At 56.0% G+C, this 20936-nt stretch overlaps 1 protein-coding gene across 1 annotated transcript in view; it reads left to right on the forward strand.

Moving 5' to 3' along the window:
• The window catches only part of QSOX1 (quiescin sulfhydryl oxidase 1), a 35002-nt gene extending 16379 nt beyond the window's left edge, over positions 1-18623 (forward strand). Inside the window, exons 5-12 of the mRNA XM_040446484.1 lie at positions 2382-2472; positions 4484-4629; positions 6234-6368; positions 8419-8548; positions 10124-10246; positions 11044-11191; positions 14648-14827; positions 16743-18623. Coding sequence (XP_040302418.1) covers positions 2382-2472; positions 4484-4629; positions 6234-6368; positions 8419-8548; positions 10124-10246; positions 11044-11191; positions 14648-14827; positions 16743-17482 — 1693 coding nt within the window. The 3' untranslated portion in view covers positions 17483-18623. The remainder of the gene's footprint in view (positions 1-2381; positions 2473-4483; positions 4630-6233; positions 6369-8418; positions 8549-10123; positions 10247-11043; positions 11192-14647; positions 14828-16742) is intronic.
• The last annotated feature ends 2313 nt before the right edge of the window (positions 18624-20936 follow it).

Genomic DNA, 20936 nt, shown 5'->3' on the forward strand with positions numbered 1-20936 from the left:
AGAGCCACTCTGGAGCAGCTGGTAGAAGGTACCCTGTTGCTGGAGTCCTCCCCGAGCAGCCCTGGCTTCGTGGGGCTGACAGGTGCAAAGGCCTGTCTTGCCGGGCAGAAAGGAAGGGATGGGCAGGGGTTCTCCAGGTCATACCTGCTGCTGCTTTTCATAACCTGTCCTTGTGATCTTTTCACATGATCTAACCTGGAGGGGGCACCGAGAGAGTGGGCGGGGGGAGGAAGAAGATAGGCTCAGAGGAAAAGGGAACCCTTCCTGTAAAAGGAAAGTGGTTGTCTTTCTGAGCACTGGGGGGTGGGGCGTGTGACTGTTGTGCCACAGAGCATCAGGCATGGTGGCTGGTGGCCCTTATCTGCCTGCCAGGCAGGCTTGCAGGATTGTCTGTTCTAGGAGAGGCAGGTACACAGTGTATTGCTTTAGCTCTCCCACAGAGGGTAAATTGAGGACACTGGGTCCCGCCCTCCCAGATAAGCTCTTGAGACCGGATAGTGCCCACCTCAGGGACTCCTGCCAAGAAGGAACAAATCCAAATACCAGCAGGCACTGCTGGAGGGAGCCCAGCCTTAGAGCACAATGAAGGTTCCAGGGGCTGAAAAGACTTCGTGAGACAGGCGCTGGTACTCCAGGCCCTCCACGTTGATTTAATGATGTTCTTCAAAGCCATAGCCCTGCCAAGAGATTGTGCTTCTAAGCGTCAGTCAACCCACGGTGACTTTTTATAATCTTCCCCAATTGTCCATCCTCCCGGAGGGCCCCACAGAGATCCTGAACCCAGCATTAGTCAGGTGTGGTTTGGGGCTGCACAGTGTGATTCCATCTCTCCAGGAAACAGCCAGCCAGCCAGCCTGTTCCTTACTTACATTTCCCAGTGACCGTGTCTGTCTGTCTTAGGCACACACATCCCTTATGGTGCATTTTCAGTCCCAAGGGATCTCAAAAGCAGCAAATCAGACACACCTGCCAACTCCCTCAAAGTGGCCCTTCTAAAGAGCTTTAGGAAGGAGGCAGAGGTGTGTGATGAAAGGTGAGCTGCCCCTTCCAGAAGTCTGAGTGGGAATGGATGGGCTGGGGGGTGTTGGCCGCCGTGTTACTCTTCTGCCAGCCGAAGGGAGGTCTGGCGAAGGGGTCTGAGAGGCTGTCAGAGTCCACAGCTCCTCTTTTCATTCCCCCGTCGGAGTACACTCTAGCCCCCACCTCTCTAGCACATCCTTTTGTATTGTCGCTGGGCTGGGCTCCAGCGTTGGCCCCATTTTGTGTGTTCCATTTGGATGTGATCATGCCACATGTGTCATTGGATCCAGTAGAGGGAAATAGGTCATCAGGTTAGGGATAAAAAGATGCAGTCTCCCAGTGCCCTCTGACGTGTTGGCCTCTTAAGCATGTGTGACAATGTGCCGTCTTTAATTGGAATGAGGAAACAGATCATTTTTGTGCAGTTATTTTCCACTGAAACTTTGAGTTTCTAAAACCGTTTGGAGCTTAATTCTCTGATTTGAGGTGATCATAACATTTACCTCCTTACTAATTTCTGCCTTTGTTCTGGGTCTCAGTCTCTTCAAATTAAAATAAGGAGGTTGGGTTAGATGGCTTCTAAGGTCTCCTGCACCCAGGACTTTGGTTCTTTAATTCCCTTGTCAGGCCTGCTCCAGGGGAGGGAAAGCGGGTCTCCCAGTTGGTAATGACTTGCCACCACCAAGACTAAGTCTCATATCTGAATGGTTCTAAACACTGGTCCTTAGGGGACAAATAAAAACCATATTCGCTAAGCCTGGGCCTTACCCAGAACATAAAGACGACTAGTGTCAAAGCATCCCTCCCCCACCACTTCCTGCTCCCGAGACCACCTCATAATCACCCCAGATTTTTAAGAGACAGCATCAAAAAACAAATCAAGGGGCACCTGGGTGGCTCAGTCGGTTCGGCACCCGACTCTTGATTGGAGCTCAGGTCACAATCTCATAGTTTGTGGGATCGAGCCCCACATCAGGCTCTGCACTGACAGTGTGGAGCCTGCTTCTCTCTCTCCCTCTCTCTCTCTGCCCCTCCCCTGCACACTCTCATGCTCTCTCTCTCTCTCTCTCTCTCTCTGTCTCTCAAAAATAAACATTTGAAAAAACAAGTCAATAAGGTGGGCACAATGGAGAGCCAGTGTGAGGTAGCAGAGGCAGCATGCTCTGAGACTGAGGGTTTGGCTTTACTCCCCCGGAGGGGAGGGCTGGCAGGGGGAGACCGCCATGGAGCCCCCTGTGGAAACAGAGGAGGAGTTTGTGTGGCTGTGCCTGCAGTGCTGTGCCTGCCGCGCCCGTGTCCCCAGCAGCTCCACTTTATTGTCACTGGCTGTGGATGGTCACTGCCAATGTTGTCTCTTGCAGGCTGGAGGAGATTGATGGCTTCTTTGCAAGAAACGACGAAGAATACCTGGCCCTGATCTTTGAAAAGGCAGGCTCCTATCTGGGTAGAGAGGTAAGCTGCCCCCAGGGTCCCTGCAACTCCTGAGGAGCCCAGTGAGTTCAAGGACAGAGCTGTCCCCCGGAATTCTAGGGTGTCGGTCACGTGCACTTCTTAGCTCAGCACTGGCCTGACCCCTGCTGGGGGACATGGGAAGTGTGGGAGCCGGGCCTTTCTATTTGAAAACCTTTATGTCTGTTTTCATGTCCCTCACTGAAACTGCACATATATCACCTGTTGTCCATTGAATGCCGGCACACATAGTCGCTAATCTTCAAAGTTAAGGTAGATAATCAGGTAACACGTTGAAGATCCCCTGGCCAGTGAATTGGTGGCGTACGGCTTTAAGCCAGGTCTGTGAGCCTGCCCGCCTCCAAGAACTGGAGTAGAAAACTTGAGTGGGGGGAGGGGACATCAAAGCTCATGCAGTGCCTCATTAGGAAGTGAGATCCCTTACCAGATGAGGCAGGTTGCAGAACAGGCAGGTTTGACTTCCCATTTCGTGATGATCTGTGATCACGTGAGTTAGCTTCCTGGAGCCCCATTTCCATCTATAAAGCAGTGATAATTACCTTTCCTCAGAGTATTGCTGGGACAGTCCAATGAGGCAGTTTGGGTAACGGACCTGGGTGGGTAGCTGGCACAGAATAGTGCCTTTTAAAGATCCATGCCCCTGGCCTGATGCAGAAAGCTCTGCATTCTGCCACTGGCACACAGACTCCTCTAGACCACTGGTGAGCTTTTCCCAGGTGCAGAGGTGGGATGATGGGCCAGGGCATGGGTGAAGGTGCAAGGCAGGCCAGGGATGTAGAAGAGGCATGAAAGTGGGAATGAAATTAAACACCACTGTTGACTCTGAATGGCTTTCCTCCCGAAACTCAGCAAGCACAGTCAACAGGGCTCTGGGGTGCCTCTAGGCCTCGGAGCCCCAAGAGGGGAAGCAGAGGGAGGTGTGGAGGGGGCACAGAGTTTTGCTGAAGGACTGCCTGACCCTTCTGGGGTCCCAGTCCAGGCCTGGGGTCATGCCTGTCATGAGGAAGTGACTGATAAGTGTTCATTGGAATCAGCTTTCTCCCTGCTGCCCACCCCCTAGCCCCCTGGGAAACCAGGGGCAGGGACCCCTGTGTACTGAGTGAGTCTGGGGCCGTGTCCACGCAGAGGTGCTCAGGGATGGTTAGTTTGAAAAGCAGGAAGGCACAGTGACCAAGAGCCCAGGCTCCGTAACCAAACTGAACTGGATTTGTTGCCCAATTCAGGCTCTTGCTAACTGTATGACCTAGACACTCGATTTCACTTCTAAGCCTCAGGTTTTTCATTTGCAATAGGCATTTATTTTTTTAATGAACACTTATGTACCTGCTATGCACTAGTTGCTGTTACGATTCCAATTTTGTTAATAATCCAATTGTTACTCCAGTTTTGCAAGTAAGGAAATTGAGTTGGGGGGAGGTTTAGGCCAGTGGGGCCAGGATGCACACCCAGGTAGCCATAGTATACTATGCCTACTGGCTTGGCCTCCTAACAATAGTTCCTGTTTCATAGTATTATTTTGAAGATTAAATGAAGCAATATATATATACAGCACATAATACCTACTCTGTAAACATTAGCTAACATTATTTTTCCCTTATTTCTTTCTAAAATTAAAATCCTATCTGTGTTTTCTGATTCGAAATATAGATAGAAAGCCTTATAAATGTGAGAATAAAAATGAAACCACATTTTATCATGCCTTCTATAGATTGCTTTCATTGGAAAGAAAATGATATTCAATTGGACTGCTCTAGGAAATTCAAGGTGTGTGGTGTGCACAGTTCCAATGCCCCTTCTCCTGGGCAGTGCTTGATTCTTGTCCCCTGTGGCATAGATGCGGTTGGTGGCATGAGACTCACTCAGCACCCTGGTCCACTCTCTGAAAGGTTTAGAGTCTGGGTGGAGCGTGGCTGCCACCAGGCACCTGCCCAGGGCTCCTTCTGCCCAGTGACTGGACCCCGCCCCCAACACGTCTATCTGTCTGTCTCTGCAGGTGACTCTGGACCTGTCCCAGCACCATGGCATCGCGGTGCGCAGGGTCCTGAACACGGAGGGTGATGTGGTGAGCAAGTTTGGGGTCACCGACTTCCCGTCTTGCTACTTGCTGTTTCGGAATGGCTCTGCCTCCCGGGTCCGCGTGTGAGTGCAGTGCCTCTCTGTCTCCTCCCTCCTCTCCCTGTGCTCGTTTCTTCCTGCCCGGAGGGGCTGCTGGCCTCTTACTGGGGCGGACAAGTTCTTTCTCCTGCCCTTCTTCTGAGGAGCTCCCTCCAAGACAGGCAGGGAGCGCCCTGTGCAGGAGAAGCAGCCGTCTGCCTGCGGGGGTGGGCAGTGCCGGGAACATGGCCCCCGGCCCCCAGCTCGGCAGTCCTGCCTCAGGCTCCTGGCGCCCTCGCCCTCCGTGCTTCCGCACCGCCGCCACCGCAGCCCTGGCCCCACTCCTCATTCTCCTCTGTCCACAGACTCGTTGGCAGGCTGCGGGCCTGGCAAGCTCTCAGATATGCCTGACCCTCCCTCCCTTTAGTTTTCTAATTGCAGAAAAGTTCATTAGGAGCTAGACAATAGCCGGTTCCAAAATGCCAAGAGAAAACAATCAGGCCAGCCGTGGCCCTCTGTCAGGCTCCTGCTGCTGAATGGCCCGTTAAATGGCGCCAGATGGTGCCTCGATGCCCTCCCTGGGTAGATGATTGATGTAGCCTGGCTCTGCAGGCAGGAACTCGAGGGCCAGGGAGCTCGAGACTTGCCCGAGGTACCCAGCGAGCTGCTCTGCGGGCCCATTAGTGCCATCCCGCCTGGAGGCTGGGCAAGGCGGCCACGCGCCCTTGCCGGCCCCAGTCGCTAGATAGCACCGGGCCAGGCCTTGTCAGAGAGTTCTCCTGGGGGAGGGAAGCCTGATGTCTGTAGGGGGACAGGAGGGACAGAAAGTGCCAGTCCTGGTGGGGAGAGGAGGCATTGTTTCCCTACTTGGAGCTGGTGGAGGGGAAAATTGTTTGTGACGACTCTGCTCCGGAGCCATCTGTTCATCGATAAACATCGGGCCCGGACGGCAGAGTGGGAAGCAGGGCTTCCTGATGCCAGCTCCCCTGGGGTGTCCCGTCATGCTGTGGCTGGTCTTCACACCCTCCCTCCAGGTGGCCGTGACCGGGAGGTGTCGCCTGCCCTCAAGGACTCTGTCGGAAGAGGGAAAGAAGTCAAAAGGATTGTAGAAGGATTTGAGGATTGTAGCATTTTTGTTGTTGTCGTTACTACCTGTTTTTGGAAAGCCGTGTATCACACTGCGGTGACTTTCTTGGGGACTCATGTCCCCTCTGGTATCTCAGAGCCAGCTTGTGAGCAGACAGCTTCCTCGGTCTCTGGGGAGGGGAGTCAGACCCAGCCGTCCTGTCCACGGCGGAATTAGCAGCAGCCCCCGCGGACCCCACCTGCTCCTCCGCGCGCTCCATCCCACAGCCTCTCCGGGCCAGGTTGAGACCTTCTCGGGCCCCACTGCTTTTCCAGATGGGGTTTTGACATCAGACTGGTGTCCACGAAACTTTCCATTGCATGAGCAGTGGATAGAAAGGCCGAAGTGAGGCATGGGTGCCTTGATTTTGAGCTCGCGGAGGGTAAGACCCAACCAGATTCAAATATTTCTTAATAAACATTTCTGTCAAGTGAGCCACCTACCTCCTCTCCAGGCAGGAGTTTGCCCTGGGGTCTGCTTCTCCACACTCACTGCCTCTCCTCTGTGCTTTCTTCCCTCGCAGACTTAAGGAATCCAGGTCCTTCTATACCGCGTACCTACAGAAGTTCTCCAGGACCACCAGGGAGGCTGTCCCGACCACGGTTGCGCCAACCACAGCTCACACAGCAGCTCCCACTGTGTGGAAGGTCGCAGATCGGTAAGGCCACGCCTACTTCCCTGAACCCTTCCCTCACCCCAGCCTTACCTCTGATCACAGACCCCCTGCCTCCTACCACATTCCGTTCCTTGTCTTGAGCTTAGCACGTGCCTTTCCAGTCCCAGACCCCCGAGGGCTGACCTTGGCCTTTGGGCACCGCCCCCCACTCCGGCCATGCAGGAGAGTCTCAGATGTGTGGGAGCAGCAGCAGTGAACTGGTGACCAGCCCTGCGTCTGCTGACTGTGGCGGCTGCCAAACAGCATTTACTTGTATCCTTCATGATAGAATGAATACTTTTCTATGCCCACATTCCTTGAGCTTAATGCTATTCAAGAACAAGTAGAATCAGCTTAGAAGGATAATCTGTGGCCTTCCAGCCAGCTTCCTACCCAAGCAACTATTTCTTCAGCAGGTACTTTTGAGTACCTGCTACAGGCTAGGCACTGTACCACAGGTATGCCCAGATGTGCAACTCCTTCCCACAGAGAGTTTACTTTCCATTCTAGGAGGACACTGACCTCTTTTGAATGCCTCTGGTGCTGGGGAGCTCACTACCTTTTGAGGTAGCCTATATCTTTGTGCACAGTTGTAACCATGAGGAAGTTGCTCTTGGAGTAGAATTCCTGCTTGTTGGGCAAATGAGGCTATAAACCTCTTGCACGGGCACCCAGCAGTTTACCAGGTGGAAATGGCTGACCAGGGAGCCCAGAGCTGCATCAGGAAGGTGGTTTGCACCTACAGTACAGGGGACTGTACGAGACAACTGGGGGAAAGGTCATCTGATTTCCAGAGGATTTTGCATCCCAGCATGAGGGACTTTAAGGGTTGAAAGCACTAATGGAGAGATTTTTAGTAAATCAGGTAAGAAGGAAAGAGAGACTGAGAGGTGGGAATGAATGGTCGTTATGGTCATTCAAATTATGGTGATTCAATTCATTCAGATTATAATAGCTGACACGTACTGGCCTGGTGTGCCAAACTGCTGGGCACCTTCCAATACATTATCTCCCTTCAGTCACGGGCCACTTCTTGAGGCAGACCATGGGAATGGTGAGGTACTGAGGCCCAGGAGCACAGAGAGGGACTCTGCCACGAGCGTGAAGCACAGGTGGTCACAGGCTCACCCCAGTTAGCTGACCTTGCTGGTTCCCTGCAACCTGAGGTGGTAGGTGCGGCAGGAGCCATCAGTCCATTTTACAGGTGAGGTCACTGAGGCCCCAGAGAGGTAGATTGTAGTTGCCCCACCTCTCAGAGCTAGCTCACTGTAGATCTGAGGCCAGAACCCAGGCCTCAGGAAGCAGGGGTAGAGAAGCGGCCAACACACAAGGAGCCCTTTGCTTCAGAACCCCAAGCCCAGGCCCCAAGTGAGCATGATGGGCGCAGGGGGGAATGGTCAGCATGGAGCCTGAAGCCCTTCCGCTGGGGCTGGAGTCAGCCCAAGAGGTGTGAGAGGGAGCCCCACCTGCTACCAAGGTCTGGCAGCTACGAGGATATCAGCCCCAAAATAAAAACACACACCGCTTCTCCTCCTATCCCCTGAGTCCCCGCTGTGCCCTGACTTGGTGGGCAGCCAAACCCTTGGTCTTTCCGAGAGGACCCAGCTTTTTATTGGTCTGTCTGTCCCTTGGGGGTCTTTGTTCAGAACAGAGAATGAAGCTCAGCCTTCCACCAGCAGCCTGACTAAAGCACCTTTAAGGAGTCATGGGTGAGACTGGCTCTGAGCCGGCAGAGGGGGATCCCCTACTCTGTGCCAGGAGTTGCTGAGGGGTTTACCTTTGTGCTTTTGTTTCATCCTCTTAGCAACCTACCCGTGAGCAATTTATTATTCACTTGTGATACTAAATGAGGAATTGAGGCTCAGAGAAGTTAAGTCATATACTCAGGGTCACAGAGCTGGTCAGTGGCAGAGCCTGGTGCTAACTTACAAGACTCTGTGACCATCAGAGATGGCCCTCCCCTTCTCTCTCTTTAGCCCTGGGCACTCGTCCCCAGCCGCTGCCCTATGGCTAACACCTCTCTCTCTCTCTCTGCCTCCTCCTGGGTCCTTAGCTCCAAGATCTACATGGCTGACCTGGAATCTGCACTGCACTACATCCTGCGGGTAGAAGTGGGCAAGTTCTCTGTTCTGGAAGGGCAGCGCCTGGTGGCCCTGAAAAAGTTCATGGCAGTGCTGGCCCAGGTGAGTAGGGCCCCAGTCTCCCTTGTCTCTCTTCCCTCTGTAGCTGGCTCCCCCTTCCTCCCTGCATCCTTCTGTCTGGTTCCAGATCCACTCCAGTGCTGCCCTACTTAAAATCCGAGGCTCTGGGCTGCTGAGGACTGCTGAGTCAGATGCGGGCTCTGGTCTCCTGCTGAGCCTGACTGCTGACTCAGCTACCCTCAGCTCCTGAGTGCCAGGTCTGCTTCTTCTTGGTGCAGGTCTGTGGGCAGCTGGGGCTGCCGCTGGGGGTGATCTGTGCCTCCCCATCGGGAACTGCTTGCCAGCCCCACCTCCCCAGTCCCCACCTCACCCAGTCCTGGCCTCAGGCCCACCTGGCTCAGTCTTGTGCTTGTGTGGTGCTGTCACAGCCTGAAGCCAGAGCCTTGGGTCCCTCCCCAACGACGTCCCTGCTCCTTCCTGTAAGCAGCTGGTGGGACTGGCCACTGGGTGGCGTGCGGTCACCAGCGTTTCCTGCTCCAGCCAGAGGGTGACTCCCTGAAGTCCAGAGCCTTTAATTCATCCTTCCTCCTGACACCAGGGTCTTAGAAGGAGGAAGGGTCCAAGTCAGGATGAAGGGCAAAGGTCAGGGAAAAATGCTGGCTTAAAGCTGAAAAATCATGTTGGGAGCCCAGAGGCCCGAGTGAGCTGACCAAGAGGGAGTGGGTCAAAGACAAGATTCTTGTGGCCACTTCTCCCTCAGGGGCCGTGTTCAGCCCTGGAGGGTCGATGGGAATATGTAATGGCTTTCTCCCAGGACTGAGTCCTCTGGCGGGTTTTTCTGTGTAGCGAGCCTTCTTTTTTCTTTCTCCTCCGAACTTTCCTCAGTGTCATTGTCCTCTTGACCAGTGTCTCGGTGGTTTTATCTGACCTGCTCTGCTGGCATTCCCCTCTTCTGCCCCCCTCCCCTGGTGTGTGTGTGCACGCGCACATGCACACACACATCTGTCCTCCTCCCTAGAGTCCTGTGGCTTTAAAGTGCTGATACTAATGAGATTTCAGCTGACTTATTGTCAGAGTAGCTTTTCATGCTCCTCAGAGACTCTTGGGAGTTACCATCAAGGTCTGGATCTTGGCTATGCGCCCCAGGGCCGCCTTGTCCCCATGGCATCCTACGGAATACAGATGGAAGGCTGTTCCCCAGCCTCGCCCAGCAGTCAGTAAGTCAGCAAGTCAGCTGGTCTCTCAGAAGATCACCTGCAAAGAGGACTGTGTGGCCCAGGTGCCCAGCAGCCCCGGGAAGCCACGCAGCTGCCCAGCCTTCCTCCCAGGGGCAGTGTGGGGTCAGGGTCAGCCTTGAGAGAGGGAGCCTCAAGGACCCAGCTTGACTTAGAGCCTCTGTTCTCTCCGCAGCCCCTCCCTCGCCTTACCAGGTGCCCCAGAGCAGAGGTTGTGAGGAACACACGTTTGCATCTTAGGCAGGATATTTTCCTGGTGGCTTGGGGGCATTTCAAGAAACTGCCTTGGCCCACTTCTGTTTAGCCCCCTATCCTCCCTGGGACTGCAGGGCTCTGGGGGAATTGCTGTTCACTCCCCAGCTTCCCCTTGTGCCCCCCACAGCACTTCCCTGGCCAGCCCTTAGTCCAGAACTTCCTGCATTCCATGAATGACTGGCTCAAGAGGCAGCAGAGAAAGAAAATTCCCTACGGTTTCTTTAAAGCTGCCCTGGACAACAGGAAGGAGGTGAGTCTGGGGACAACTGACGTCCTTCTTCATATCCTCAATAACTGTGGGAGTGGAAGGCTCACCCTGTAGCCTCCGACCTCCTTCACCAACTTGGACTGGGGCAGGAGTCCGGGATCCTGGTTGGATCCATTCGTAATGAATAAACTGCTACTTAGAGCTGTGTGCGTGCACCGTAGTTCATCTAATCTTCCCAGCTTTAGTGGAGGGTAGCTATTACCCCTGTTTAGCAGATGAAGGAACTGAGGGTGAGAGAGATTGTGTAACTTGTCTACGATCACATAGCCGGTAGGTGATTGGACTGGGATTCAAGTCCAATTGTGAGATACCAGCCGTGAGCGAGTTTGTAGCCACTGCTCCCTGTGGACCGCAGGCACATTGGGCCCCTCTGGCCCTCTCCAGGGGCACCTTTCTGGGCTCCTGTGCGTTCCGCTCTTTGCAAAGGTGGGCCACGGCAGCCAGCAGAGGCACACAGCCTTACAGATTTGTAGGATGCCAAGGCTCGAAGGGACCTCAGAGGCCAGACCCCTCATTTCTCATTTTACAGATGGGGAAGTTGAGGCTAGAATAAGGATGTAACTCAGTCTGTGTCATAGCTTTTCAGATCTGCTGCTCCTTTGATGGGTATCGCCAGTGGAAGGGAAAGGCCACCTTTGAGATGAGAGACTAAGAAAGGGACCTCGTTTGTCTTAGGGTTGTGTGCTGACCTTTGAGTCTCCTGGAAGCTTCTTTCCTCACCACCCGTCCCATTCCTTTTCTTCTCCATATATGCTCTCATGCACGTATGTGTTCCTTAGGGCGCTGTGATTGTCAAGAAGGTGAACTGGGTTGGCTGCCAGGGGAGTGAGCCACATTTCCGGGGCTTTCCGTGTTCCTTGTGGCTCCTCTTTCATTTCCTGACCGTGCAAGCAGCCCGGCACAATTTAGACCACTCGCATGAAGCAGGTGAGTCCGAGGCCTGTGCACCCCCAGTGCCTCAGCCCAACCCTGCCTTGCCCTCCTCACTCAGGCCCAGATGTAGAAGATTCTGCATTTGCAGCTGGCTGCATGCACTCAGCGTAGAACCAGAATGGGGAGGACCTGGAGAAGCCACCTGGTCGTGTCCCCTGCCCCAGGGTGGTGCCCGGCAAACAGCAGCATGAGGTTTCTTCCCGGCTTTCTTGGAACCACGACCTTGCTTTGTTTCCAGCCCTTCGTGAAAAATGTGTGGTTCTGTTTTTTTATACTCCTGTAAAGGAAAGAACTATGTCTGTTTTGGTCTACGTGGCCGATACTGTGTACTTTGAACAGTTCTAGTGTTTCCCCCTGAAAGGTCATTTTCTGAGGGAAGCTGGGGGAACACATTGCTCCTCTTGCCCTGTTCCCTCCCCAAACCGAGCAGCTGCCTCCATCACCCACTCTGCCTCGCAGCCACACCTGACAGCCAGGAGGGCAGGTATTCAGTTCAGTCCGTGTTTGCAGAGGGTTATATGGGGCCCTGGCTCAGCCCGGAGGCTGCAAAGGTGGGAAAGAAACAATCCCTGCCCTCCGTGGGGCAGGGGGGCGGAGCCGCCCTGCAAGGTGCCAAGGCCAAGAGCCAGGGATGAGGGTGCACAGGGAGGGGGAGGAAGTCCCCATGCTGTCAGGAGGGGCAAAAGGAGATAAGCTGAGAATGGATGGGTGAACAGGAGCCGAGCTAGGAAGGAAGAGCACCCCAACGGCTGAGCAGAGGCAGAGGGATTCGAGGAGCGGCCAGGGTGCAGCCAGCCGGCCAGCCAGCCGGTCTCTACAGAGCACCTTCAAAGCGTTGGGCCCTGTGTCGGGAGGGGTACCGTGGTGCATTGGGCAGGAAGTCCTTGCCTCAGAGGGCCGATGTTCCGGGGGAAGGAGATGGACAGGGACCATACAAATAGATCATCTCAGGTGTGATGATGAATGCTCTGAAGAAGACCGAGCTAGGTGGTGTGGAAGAGGGCGAGGGAGGGGTGCCATGTTTACACAGGGTGGCTGGGGACGGCTTCTCCAAGGAGCCGGCCCTGCACGGGGCCCTGACTAGTGAGAGGGAGGCAGCTGGGGGAATGTGGGAAGAGAGGTTTCCAGGCTGTGCCCGTTTGACTGCCATAACAAAGTGCTACATGTTGAGGGGCTCGCACAACAGAAACTTACTTGCTCACGGTTGTGGAGTCTGGAAGTCCAGGATCAAAGTGTCAGCAGGGTTGGTGTCTGCTGAGGCCTCTCCTTGGCTGGCAGAAGGCCCTCTTCTCGCTGTGTCTTCATGTGGTCTTCACCGTGTGCCACATCCCAGCTTCCTCTTCTTGTAGGGACACCAGTCATAATGGCTGAGGGCCCACCCTCGTGACCTTATTTTACTTTAATTATCTAATTTGAAGTCTGTGTCCAATACAGTCACATTCTGAAATACTGGAGGTTAGGACTTTGACATAAGAATTTGAGTGAACACAATACTGCCGATAACACGGGCCAAGGACTAGCAGGTGCAGAGGACACGTCTGGCATGTTGGCAGCAGCAAAAGAAGGCCAGGGGGAGAGGCTGGGATGGGGGAGGCAGTAGAGGAGGTGCACGTGTGGTGGTCTCGGCAAAGGAGGGGTTGGATTTCTGATTCAGCGTCAGGAGACCCTGCTGGAGAGTTTCATAGGGGAGCGTCCCCAACGACTGATGCTTTAGGGAGACTGCTGGGTGGAGGGTGGTCTGTAGCGGGGCAAGGTGGAGGCAGGGCCACCCCAGGAAGTTGCGAAGCTAGTCCCGAGAGGCGGTGGTGGCCTAGACCAGAGTGGTAGGTAGCATGTGGAAGAAGTGGTCAGATTTAGGAGTATTTTGAAGGTAGTGCTGATGGGAGCCCGGGGCGGACTGGATGGAGAGTATATGCAGGAGCCAGGACCCAGGGTAGACCCCAGAGTTGCTGGGCCTGAACTTCTGGTGGACGGTGGTTCTGTGAGCCGGGAAATGGGAAGGCTCAGTGGTCGGAGTGTGTAGATGGTGGGGGACTCCGTGGTCTGTGCCCGCTGGCTGTCTGAACAGAGATGTAGACAGTTGAGTCCAGGCTTCTGGGGAGAGGTCCATGGCAGAGGTACAGATCTCGTGGGCATGAGCATGGGGGTGATAGGTAAAGCCTCAGGACTGGACAAGCCCATTACGGGGCGGGCAGAGGACAGCACTGAGGCCTGTGCCCTGGGGTGTATGGCATCTGGGCCTCTGACGAGGAACAGGAGCCAGCAAAGGAGATGGAGAAGGAGCAGCCGCTGTGATTTCAAAATACCGTGTTTGAAGAAGAAGGGTGTACTCAGCCAAGCGGGGGGGTGGGGGGGTGCGGGGCTCTCTGGCAAGAGCTGTTGCAGTTGTGTCGTGGAGAGAAAGGCCTGGCTGGAATGGGCTGAGGGGAGAACAAGAGGCAAGAAACTGGAGATGATGGGGAAGTAACAGGGGTCAGAGAAGGATGTCTTTATTGCAGTCGTCTTTCCCAGTCAGAATGATCCCGCGTTAAGGGAGGAGTGGGTGCCGCAGTAACAAAGGAATATGTTTACAGGAGTGAGATCCTTGCCGAGGCCAGAAGGGGTAAGGCCCTGAGCACAGGGAGGGAGGAGGCGGTGCGCACAGTTGCGGGGCAGGCAGCAGCCGGGCTGGGGCAGGAGAGGGCAGCACCCAGGGGGCCAAGGACAAAGGCAAGGCGTGGCTTTCAGGGTGCTCAAGTTGCTAGGAATGATGGCTTGGGGGGTGGCCGAGGTGGGGGGGCCATGGGTCCTGTTTGAGGGGCTGGGAGTTTGCCGCAGGACAGAGAGAGTTTTGGAAGCAACCAGCAGCAAGGAGGGTCCTTCCGCCACCACCGGCCGGCCCTGACGTATGAGGTGTGGGGAAGACAAAGGGTTTAAGAGGGCGTGTTTCGGGGAGCCCTGCGTCAGCAGGAAGGTGAAGGGAGTTTTCAGAGGTGGGCACTGGCGCTAGTCCAGAGGGCCCAGTGGGAGGGAGTAGGGGGTGAGGGGAGATGGAGACAGAGCAGGGGATGTGCAGAGCCAGATCGCAGGGACCCCCGATGCAGTGGCTGAAGGAGTAGGGAGCCCAAAGTGGGTTGGTCACAAGGAGGGGTGCAGGGATGGGGTGTGGGCAGGCTGGCCCCTGCCTGCTTCTCCAGACACGTCTCAAAGAGCCTAAGTGTTCTGCTGACGAGTTTGGGCTTTATCCCAAGTGTCAGTGACAGGGACCTGGATTATCAGCAGAGAAAGGAAACTGGGATTTAGGAGTTTGGGAGGAGATGGGGTCAACTCTGAAGTGACCTCTGGAAGGTGGACAGGTGTGCAAGGAGACTCGGGGCCCATGGAGGGGACGGTGGTGGGGCTGGCGGGCGTAGGCAGCCAGAAAGGCCCCCCCACCCCCCGCGACCGCAACAGCGTCTCCTCTCCCCGCAGCCAAAGCCCAGGAGGTCCTCCAGGCCATCCGGGGCTACGTGCGCTTCTTCTTCGGCTGCCGAGATTGCGCCAGCCACTTTGAGCAGATGGCGGCGGCCTCCATGCACCGAGTGGAGAGTCTGAACAGCGCCGTGCTCTGGTTCTGGTCTAGCCACAACAAGGTCAACGCCCGCCTCGCCGGTAAGGAAGGGCCCTCTCCAAGCCTGGAGTCACCTACAGAGGGAGGTGGGGGAGTTTTAGGGGACTTGGACCAGAGGTGGGGACAGGACACTCATCCCCAAAGTAACACCCTGTGTTTCACAGTGCTTCACAGGGCACAGAGCCTTTCCACATGCTCCGCCTGCGCTGCTGATGGAGTCAGTGTCTTTAGACCCATTTTCCAGATGAGGAAGCTGAGGCTTTGACGCTCTAGGACTGTGGCCTTCCAGTGCCACTGCTCACTCTTTCTCCTGCACCAGGGCGCCTTCCTCAGAACTCTTGGGGTCCCTCTCCTGCCTTCCTTGTTCTGCTATCTGGCTCTTGGCCCCTTTCTTACTCACACCGACAGGGAGAGGAGAGCTGGGCTTTTCCACCCAAGGGGAGGGGTCTAGCAATGAAATGTGCCTGAAGACAAAGACCAAGTCCTCCCTAGAAAAAAACAGGGACTGATTCCCATAGGGGGAGGCCTTGTCTTCTGAGTTTCCCGATTTACAGTGTTTTCTGTTCCTGGTGCAGAGGAGTCGGATGGGTCCAACAGGCAAAAGCATTAAACTAAGGGGTGACCAGAAACTGTCGCTGTGGGGAGGGGCCATCTGTGGTCGGAGCCTGGGCTTATCTGTGGGGAGAGGGGAGTGGCTGACAGACCTCCTGGGGTGGGAGGTTTGGGGATGAGGCCTGGGGCTGCCGAGGTTAAAGGAAAAGGAAGGGAATGGAGCAGGTGGTGGTGCAGGCTGCTGGTCCCCTGGGGCCTCCTGGCCGACTTTGAAAAGAAGACCGGAGCCCGTCTCTCTTCTCCCTGCTTCCCTCTCTGCTGCCGTCCTGCCCCCACATGCTCCACGTGACCCTCCAGCCCCATGACCTGGGCGGGCTCCCTGCTCCCCTTGGGGCCCAGCTGCCACTGGAGGGTGGATCTGGGGCTTCTCCTGGCGCGGCCCGGCCTCGGAGCGGGGGTTGGGGGGGGGAGGTAGTGGGGTCCTTTTGGATTAAACTAGTATTGGTAACAAGCAGGTACAAATCGAGTGCTCGCTTTACAAGGCTGGTCACCACTGCTTCTCACTGGACCTTTGGAATCTGCTCCATGTCCCCTCCCCACAATAACTGTTCCAGCGGTTATATCACTTGCCGCTGCTTCGTTCTGGCCAGCACCTTTTGTTCCCCTATTAACCCCTTTAGGAGAGGTGCCTCCTCCAAGAGATCTGGGCTGGTGGGCACTCCCTGGGCGACCCTGGCCCTGTGGGGCTCAGCCTGGGGCTGTGCCCACCAAGCCAGCCATCAGAGTAACTCCCTGACCCTCCTGAGTGCCCTTTTCCCCATCCAGGCCCCCAGGCGCCCCCATACCCACCCCTTGGAGCCCACCAGAGAAGGAGATTCCACCAACTCCTGCCTACCCTGGAGGGCTGCCATGGCGTGAGGAACACCTGTGCGTTACCACATGCCCGAGCTCTTGTTTTAAAGAAACATTTTCCTTTGAACTACAGAAGTAATGTTTCTTCACTGTATAAAATTGGGAAATTTCAGAAAAATGCAGAGAAGAAAATTACTAGCAGACCAACCAAAGACTGCAAGACAGATAATATTGAGTCCTCTGACCCTTTTCCATGCCTGGTTGAGGGGTACAACCCAGCAGTGAAGTTGATGAAGGGGCTGCAGGGAGCGGCCGCTAGGAGGCTGTGGTGGCTGAGGAGGGGATTGGAGTCCTCCTCGCCCAGGGCAGCACCGTGCTGGGCTCCATGCCCCCCCCCCCCACCCCAGCCCCATGCTAGGTTTTTTCACCTGGCTTCTCATACCCATCATTCCCAAGGGCAGATGAGGAAGCTGGCATTCTGAATGAAGAATGAGGTCTGGGCTTCTAGGCAGGCCCAGGGGTCACAGCCAGCCTGTGTGTTTTCTTCGCCAGGTGCCCCCAGCGAGGACCCCCACTTTCCCAAGGTGCAGTGGCCGCCCCGCGAACTCTGTTCTGCCTGCCACAATGAGCTCCGGGGTTCGCCTGTGTGGGACCTGGACAACACCCTCAGATTCCTCAAGACCCACTTCTCGCCGAGCAATGTCGTCCTGGACCTTCCTTCAGCCGGGCCGGGCCCCCGGATGGTTGCCCAGAGGATGGCAGCCAGAAATTTTACTCTGGGCCCTGAGAAGGCTGGGGTCATGGTAGGCCCAGGAACCACGGTTCCCAAAGTTCCGGCAGAGACACTGAGGGTGAGTCACCCCCGGGATGTGCTCATTGGCCTCAGTATGACAGCTGAGCCAGACCAGGGACCTCCTGAGTACATAGCAGAGCTTCACAGGGATGCGTTGGAGCGGCCAAAAGGGCGGGAACACTTGACCAAACGAGACACAGGAACCGTGTTGCTGGCCGAGTTCCTCGCTGAGAAGAACCCCAGAGGCCCTGCGGAGCTGGGGCGAGTGGGTCGCAGCTCAAAGCAGCTGGCCGGCATTTCTGATGGGGAGCTGGAGGCTGGGCCCGTGCGGGGCCGGGACCAGTGGCTACAGGTGCTGGGAGGGGGCTTCTCCCACCTGGACATCAGCCTCTGTGTGGGGCTCTACTCCCTGTCTTTCATGAGCCTCCTGGCCGTGTACACCTACTTCCGGGCCAGGATGAGGGCACTGAAGGGCCACGCTGGCCACCCCACAGCCTGAACCGTTCACCTTGGGAGGGGGCGGGAAGGGGAGCTGCCGTTCATGGTGCTCTTCCAGCCCCCTGCTCCTCTCCCCTTTTCCCTTGCTCCTTGTCCAAAGAAATCCAGGGAAGCCAGTTGCTCCAATGAACCTCCTGGGGCCCTCTGGGAAGGAGAATTCCATAGCCATGAAAGCGCACCTAGGGCTCATGTCCATCTGACAGCACGGGGGAGGACAGCTGTGGGCAGGGGGGATGGGAGGCTCTGTCTCTGGCCTCTCAGGACCCACGTTGCTTTTTTTCACCTTGTTTGAAGTCCTGCTCATTCTCACTGAAACTTCCGTGTCTCCCACCTGGCCTTGGGCCTAAACTGGGGCAAGTGAGGCCACAGTTCCCCAGGTCCCCCATCCAGAGGAGCGTTCCCAGGGCTGGCGCACTAGAGCAGAACTCTTCACTGCACCCCAGGCCCCGTCCATCCCGCTCCCTTCTGGAGGCAAACAGGCCTCTGTGCCAGAGAAGGCAGGACTGCCTCTGGCCCTCTGTGGTCTGTCCATCCTCCAGCCCCTCAGTATCTATGGGGTGGGGTTTGCTTTGGGGGGGGGTGGGTCTGGAAGCTTCTGAATGTCCTGCTGGTCCCCCAGGTGAGGCTTGGGTGCGTGTTGGAGGGAGGAGAGCTTCTGGCTCCTTCCCCCACACCTCTGCTTCAGGAGGGGTGCAGGCCAGAGCTGGTGTGGACTTGGAAGGGTGATGGCCATGGGGCTGGGTGGTGAGCAGCTGGCTTGGTGGGACCTGATAAGGGCTGGTGTGGGATTTAAGGAGGGTGCTGGTGTCTTTAGTGCCTTGGCTCTGGGCTTAGCTGGAGGGTAGAGTGAAGCCACAGGGAAAAGATGGTTGCTTCCAATGTGCTTTGTCTCCTCCCCAGTGCACTCTACCCCTCCTAGAGCTGGGTCTTTTGTCTTTTGATTTTGGCCTTCAAAATAGATGCTAATGTTTGAATGTGGAGGGTGTTGCAGTGAGGAAGTGTCCTCTCTCTCAAGGGCCCACCTTCCATCGTGCAGAGGTTAAAAGGGTCAGAGGGGAGGGTGACTCTGTACACATGCTCAATTCCCACTCTACCCCACTGCTTGGGAGGGTTGTGGAATAAATTATTTTTGTTAAGGCAAAGCGTTGGTGTGTTCTTTAACTTGCTGTTTGGAGACCTAGTGTCCAGGTCTGGACAGAATACGCAGAATCCAGCCTCAGTGGGGATCCAGCCAGAAGTGACTGGCCCCTGGCTCACATAGCTACCACCCTGCAGGGGAGGAGGTGCCCCAGCACAGCCCCTGTCTCCGGGATGGACCCTCCTGTACTGCCCACGGAGCTCTCCGTTCCCTTCCGTCTCCACATGCACTGGAGACAGGCCTTGGTGGAGTTCTAATCCTGCCTCCTGTTCCCCCAGCCTCCCTGGAGCACTGACTCGTGTTCCAGTTTTGCTCCAGGCACCTTCCTCGCACCTGCCTGGCCTGGCCTCCTGCATCCCCGGCTCTCTCCCAAGGAAGGAGAGGGCTTGTTTGTGGGAGCGGCCTGCCTTGGCTGCTCGGCAGGGAGGAGTCAGCCAGATTAGAGAGCCTGTCCCTAATCCGGCCTGCCAGGTTTTACAAGGATCAGAACAGCTGATAATGAACCTCATTAAGGGGGAACAGGAGCCTCAATCCGATTTGGGGTTTTTCTCTTTGACATCTTCACTCTGCTCAGATGGCCTTGGCACTGGGTGAAGCAGGCGGGGTGCCGAGCGTGCTCCCTCTGCTGGGGCAGCTGGGATGGGGGCACAGGCAGGGGTCGACACCCCCTTCCCTGCACGTGTCAGCCCTGTGTTAGCTGGGTAGCTTCCAGCCTGGAGCCTCCCCGCAGCCTCCCTCTCTGTGTCCTGGCTCTACTCATCCGTCTGCCCCCTCCATTCTCCTAAGCTGGCTCCGGTCCTCTCCCCGAGCCCCACCAGGTCCTGGCTGGGAGGCTGACGGGCCAGCACACCGGGCAGTGTGACCCCGGCCTGCAAGAAGGTGAAAGAGGTCCCAGGGCCAGTGCCCACGGGACCAAGACCACCTGCCTTGCTCCTCTACTGCCTGGTACCTGGCACAGTGTCAAGTGCAGAGGATTTCCCTCGGCAAGCCTGCTTCACAGGACCTTCTTAGGGCCCACCAGGGCCTCTATAGTGGGTGTGGGCCTCCTCCGCACAGCCAACCCTTTCTTGCGCTGTCTCCGTGGCTCTGATTGATAAACAAGGGTGGGCCTCCCCCTTAACAGGGCTGCTGCCTTTCACCCTGATTTCCCCAGGGCGCTTTCAGCTTCATCGATAAACCAGCTTGCCCCCCAGCTCGTCCCCCCCCCCCCGCAGCGGGTCTGCCAGGCTGGGAGCCCCTGCTTCTGTGACTTGAACTCTGCTTGCCATTCTGGGTTGTTCTCCACTTCTTGGGAGAGCTCCCATGCAGGAGAGGGTCCTCGGGGGAGCCCTGCCAAAGCGAAGGCTCCTTGTTCTGGAGCCGGACAGAGAAACTCCCCTCTGCCTGGGATGCTACCTACTGAGCATTCAGGAACGATTTCTTAGAGACAAGCCGCCGAGCTGGCTTTTGAAAACTGAGTGGGTGTAGCAAGGAAAACGTGCAGGAAAAGGCATCCTAGGCCAAGGGGAAAGCACGTGCCAAGTCCAACAAAGAAAAAGAGTGAATACAAGAAATTCTCAGTAAAAAAACGTAGACATTTTTTCTGTTCAAAAAAATTATTTAAGGATTTGTTCAATGCTGCCCTGGGCTAAAGCTGAGGATACACAGAAGAAAGCCATGGTTCCCGCTACGGTGGAGCTTTCCACTCTAGGGGAAGAGACGGGAGAGGAAAATGTGCTCATGCTCTTAAGGAGGGGCCAGCAGGAGACGTTAGGGGAGGCTTCTCTGAGACCTGAAGGAAGAGAAGACAGGAAGTGGGCAGGGGTAGGGGGACCACAAGCCTGAGGGGCTGCTGCATTCAGAAGCCACCCCCAGGCTGGTGAGGTCCGAAGGGGTGGCCCCACCTCCAGCCTGGCTCCTTCCCCCCACAGCCTTGGCACTGGGTGGGTAGGTGGGTGCCCAGGAGCAGCACATCATTCCCTGGATGTGGGGGTGAGGCCTGGGGTCCAGGGTACCCACACAGCCTTGGCCCTGGAGGAAAGTCACCAGCAGTTGGAGGAGGAGGAGGAGGAGGAGATCTGTTTTATTCTCCTGGCTTGGCCGCTAACCAGCTGCATGTGACATTGGATGAGCCATTCACTTCTTGGGTCTCCGCTTCCTCACCTCTAGGATGAAGGCTTCAGACAGAGCCTCGTGGTCCCTAAGGTGCCTTTACCTTTCTTGCAGTGATCTCAGCTGTTTTCTTGTCAGCTCAGGGAGGGTTGCTCCTGCAAGGCCACTCAGGAAGGACTTGTGGCAGAAAGAAATAACAGCCTGTATGATTTGTGTCCTCTTGGAA

The sequence above is a fragment of the Herpailurus yagouaroundi genome, unplaced genomic scaffold (genome assembly GCF_014898765.1).
Source record: "Herpailurus yagouaroundi ecotype Mexico unplaced genomic scaffold, PumYag 195, whole genome shotgun sequence".
Lineage (NCBI taxonomy): Eukaryota > Metazoa > Chordata > Mammalia > Carnivora > Felidae > Herpailurus > Herpailurus yagouaroundi.